Source organism: Apteryx mantelli, chromosome 11 (assembly GCF_036417845.1).
Source record: "Apteryx mantelli isolate bAptMan1 chromosome 11, bAptMan1.hap1, whole genome shotgun sequence".
NCBI lineage: Eukaryota > Metazoa > Chordata > Aves > Apterygiformes > Apterygidae > Apteryx > Apteryx mantelli.
In genome coordinates this window covers 15,302,291-15,307,133 of record NC_089988.1, presented here as the reverse complement: position 1 = coordinate 15,307,133, position 4,843 = coordinate 15,302,291, and the positions used below count along the sequence as shown (strand labels likewise).

At 54.1% G+C, this 4,843-nt stretch overlaps 1 protein-coding gene across 1 annotated transcript; it reads right to left on the bottom strand.

The window, feature by feature from the left end:
• Window positions 1-3,289: 3,289 nt before the first annotated feature.
• Window positions 3,290-4,249, bottom strand: LOC136992988 (olfactory receptor 14C36-like). Its single transcript, XM_067303006.1, has one exon. It carries the CDS (start codon window positions 4,247-4,249, stop codon window positions 3,290-3,292), a length of 960 nt encoding a protein of 319 aa, XP_067159107.1.
• Between the last annotated feature and the right edge of the window lie 594 nt (window positions 4,250-4,843).

Sequence of the window (4,843 nt, the reverse complement as noted above, 5' to 3'; positions counted from 1 at the left end):
TAACCCTCCCAATCCCTTCCTCGATCCAGATCCAGCTCCAGCTCCAGCTGAGTTTTCGCTTGCCTAACTCCAGCCCAAAGAAGATGAAATCCTCTCTGCTGCAGTCCAGGGTGGTGACTCTGTTATTCCTCTTACTTCTCCACCATCTCAGGGGCACAGTAGTGACAGCCAGTCTCCACATTCACACCCCCATCCAGCCTGAGCTTCAGGCAAGAAACCAAGGGGAGGATGGCACCATCTACTTAGAGCCGCAAACTACAGAGGTACAGAAAACGCCACAGAAAATCTTGCTCTTCTCCCCTCACCCCTGAGGGGGTCCAGGCAATGGCCTTTCAGGTGGTTAAAGGTGGATGCAAAGAATTTCCATTGTAATGTAGCTGTGCTTGAGGCAGTGCCTCCCAGGCTGCCCTTACAGTCAAAGGGGAGGAGGAGGTGTTCACCTGCCTTCTTTTAGATGGTCACATAAAGCACAAAGGACTCCTGTCCCAGAGACATTTACTCTGTGCTTGAAATGGGGCCTGAGATCATTGGCTTTTAGGGTAATTCAGGTTTTAGGGACCACAGGAGGCCTGTAGCGCAACCTGCTGCTCAAAGCAGGGTCAGGTAGAGGGTCAGAAACCAAAAAATGCTCCTGCCAAGGAACCTCTGGGGGTGATAGAGCAGGAGAAGGCAGTAGAGGGTTGACGGGGTGATCCCACGGACAAGAGGCTGTCCTTTTCCCCCTTCTCCCAAGAACGAAATCCTCAGCTCTACAGGGAGAAGAAGCTGGGACACGAACTTTGCCACTAACATGGAGGCAGAGAATCTCCTGACTCCCTTACAGACAGAGGCTGGTGCAAAGGCCACCACCCCAATGGCACCAGACCCCCAGGCATGCCTGCCTTGCTGCTGGGCACCGTCCAGCCCCAGGCAGGAGGTGTGCGAGAAACAGAGTGGGGTCTGCAGCCTGCAGCCCTGACCACCCAGCAGGTGTGGTGGGACCCTGCTCCTCTAGATGACACTGGGCTCTCCTGCATTTCCCCAGTGTGAAGCCTGTGCCCCCTCCAGCTGGGAATACAGCCTGGCAGAGAGGGCCAACACAGGAAACACAATCTCTGTTCCGGGGTGTGAAGAGAGAGGGGAGGGCAGAGGGGGATCTGCTCATGCCCCGAGGCACTGATTCCCTCCCTGCAGCCAGTACAGCCCTGCTGATGCACTGTAACCTGTGAGTCCAGGAGATGGGACTCCAATCTGCTCTGGCTCTAAAGATTTCTCAGCCCTTCAGACCCAGGATGCAAAGCACCGCTCTGGGGACACCTCAGCAGTCAAAGGGCATGAATGCCTGGCGTGTTCCTGAGAACATTTCTGCACTCTCCTGCACTGGTTTGACTCCTGTTGTCCATGGAGCAGAGACTCCTTCTGAGGATGAACTCACTCACTGTGTGACTCTGAGGACAGGCTTGACCAGGCAGTACAAATGCCTGCAAGGCCTCAACCCCACAATAGTGTCCCCTGCCCCTCACTCTGCCTTCCAGCCCCTTCCTCCTAGAGGATTTGGGTTGGGAGGGACCACCAGAGATCTCCAGGACCATGATCTGCTCTGAGCTGGGCTAACTTGACAGTTAGATCAGGTTGGTAGGTGCTTTCTCCAGGAGAGTTTTGAAAAATCTCCTGTCCCCTGCCCCAGTGCTGCTCAACTACCATGGTTATTTCTTTATTTTTTCCTTCAACTCATTTGAAATTTCCCTTACTGCATCTTCTCCTTGTTGTCTCTTGTCCTTTCCTCCCTTTGGCCCCCACCCAGACCATCCCATGTACTTTGACTGAGGACAATCACAGCTCACCCCCAAGCACAGCCTTGCTGGGATCTCCTGGCAATAAAAGGCAGGCCATCAGGACCATCTCCAAGCAGAGCTATGCCCAAAAGGTCCCTACATTGTCTCAGATGAGAACGTATGGAGACATAACATGACCCATGGCAGAGCCTGTGGGCCGATGCCAGGGCTGAGCCAGGGGCAGCTGGCATGAGAAGAGAAGACCTCCAGCAGCTCCTCTCCACACCTGGGCAGGCAGTGATGCACCTGGCGGTGCTCCTGAGAGAGGACAGTGACACAGGACAGGAGGCACAGTGCAGTGCTGGGAACCAGCTATCTGTGCTGGGTCTGGGAGTCCTGACGGGTGGTGCTGGTGTCTGTAGCCCTTAAGAAACCCTCCAGTCCTGCTAGCAGCAGTGAGTCACTTCCGTGCCTGTCAGGAGCTTCTGGAATGCTGTGGCTCCCATCTGTGCCTCAGCCCTCCACTGGCCCAGCCCTGCTGCCTTGCATGCAGTCCCATGACCCCACTGTGTAGGCATGACACAGGACAGGGAGCGTTCTAGGGAGGGGAAACATCCATCCAGCATGGTCCCCATGACAGCCCTCGGTGCCCTGGCCACTACGGCCCTCCTGCCTGGCAGCCACCCAACAGTCCCCAGACCCTGCCCAGCCCTGTCTCTGTCCCCCCGGGGTTAGCAGAAGGGCGTGCTCTGGTGTCTGATGAGGTCTGAGGCCACAGAGAAGCCAGGCAGGGATGGCCATTCCCCTAAGACAGGTGCTGAGGTCAGCAGGCAGACAAAGCTGGTCACATTCAAAGATCACCCCTCACCAGGACTGTGGGGAATGGCCAGTGCTGGAAATGGCTGGTATGAGGGTCTGGGTCTGGGTCTGGGAGGAGTTTCCTGGGGCAGTTTCTCCCCTCTGCTCATGCAGCAACAAGCTGGGCTGGATCTTTGCACTGAGGCACCCTGCTTGAGGGCCCCCATGGGAGGAGGATGGTCTACAGGCCCAGGAGATGGCCCCAGGACCTCCTCTGCATGCTCCCTGACAGCCCTGCAGAGGACCCAGCAGAGGCCTCGTCCTCCCAGGGCTCACAGCTGGACATCCGGTCCTCCAGCTGGACATGGAGCCTTGTCGGGGGGTGAATTTTGGAGTGAGGACCAGCATGCAGGGTGGGTGAGATTGTCTCAAGGAAATGTGATGGGGACAGGGTGTGAGGAACAGCAGCTTTGGAGGAAGAGCCCAGCTTTCAGGCACTGCACTTGGAAGAACCTACTTTATTACAGAGATACTGTGAGGGAGTCAGCTCTGACCCAGTGTTAGACACAGCTTTATATGGGCACCAGGTGAGACAGAGCAGTCTCAGTGAAGGTGGAATGAATCCAAGCATTTCTGTAGCAACAGGGTGACAAATAATAATATCAACAATAATAGTAATAATGATACAAATAAGGTGAATAAACAAAGCTCAGTCCTGGTACGGGACACAGGGGAAGTCATTTGTGGAGAGCAGTGGCAACGTTACCAGTGCTGCAAAATGTCCCTGAAATCACTTTCGTCAGGGCATCTTTGAGCTCCTTGTTCCTCATGCTGTAGATGAGGGGGTTCACTGCTGGAGGTACCACTGAGTACAGGACAGCCACCACAATATCCACAGATGGGAAGGAGAGGGAGGAGGGCTTCAGGTAGGCAAACATGTTAGTGCTGACAAAAAGGGAGACCACAGCCAGGTGAGGGATGCACATGGAAAAGGCTTTGTTTCGGCCCTGCTCAGAGGGGATCCTCAGCACAACAGTGAAGATCTGCACGTAGGACAGCACAATGAAAATGAAACACCCAAGGGCTACACAGGCACTAACTACAAGAAGCCCAGCTTCCCTGCGGTAGGAGTCTGAGCAGGAGAGCTTGAGGATCTGGGGAACTTCACAGAAGAACTGGTCCACTGTGTTGCCTTGGCAGAGTGGTATTGAAAATGTGTTCCCAGTGTGCAGTGCAGAATAGAGAAAACCACTGGCCCAGGCAGCTGCTGCCATTTTGACACAAGCTCTGCTGCCCATGAGGGTCCCATAGTGGAGGGGTCTGCAGATGGCAACATAGCGGTCATAGGCCATGACAGTGAGAAGAAAATACTCTCCTGCTAAGAAGAAGATGAATAGAAAGACTTGAGCAGCACATCCTGAGTAGGAAATGGCCCTGGTGTCCCACAGGGAATTGGCCATGGATTTGGGGACAGTTGTGGAGATGGTGCCAAGGTCGAGGAGGGAGAGGTTGAGGAGGAAGAAGTACATGGGGGTGTGGAGATGGTGGTCGCAGGCTATGGCTGTGATAATGAGGCCGTTGCCCAGGAGGGCAGCCAGGTAGATGCCCAGGAAGAACAGGAAGTGCAAGAGCTGCAGCTCCTGTGTGTCTACAAATGTCAGGAGGAGGAACTGGTTGAAGGAGCTGCTGTTGGACATTTTGCTCCTTCTCGGCTGTGGTGACTGTCCAAGGAAGAACAGGTAGAAACAAGTTAGGACAGACTTCTGTGGGCAAAAATTTCTCATAAAGCCCTCCCAAAAACACACACATTACCTCTCCCCATATCAGCAGTACCATCGTGGACCTCTGGCGCTTGAGCTTTGGTTTGTGCTGGCTGGGTTTCCTGTAAGGAGCAGGGACCTCTGCTCATGGGCTCCAGAGCAGTCAGCCCTGACTGACAACACTGCAGACATGGGAACAGGGGTGACTAAAATGTTATACTCCCAGTTCCAGTCAGATTTAATCCACTCATAATGTTGAAGGCATTTTCAGCATCTTCATTCCCACATCTACATAATGTGGGGTCATTCATATTTTTAAGGCTTCTTTTGTTTTCTTTAGCTGACTCTGTCACACCTGAGGAGCATTCCTGGAGGTAGAAATCCTCAGCATTGCTGCTGCACTCAGAGTGACCAGCTATGACTCCTCAGAGGCAAAAGGATTCACTCTGGCTTGAGTGCAGAGGGAGCAGAGCTGGCCTGTCCATCTACCTTCTTCTCGGATGCCCTGTGCTCCCACATCGGAGGTGGAGG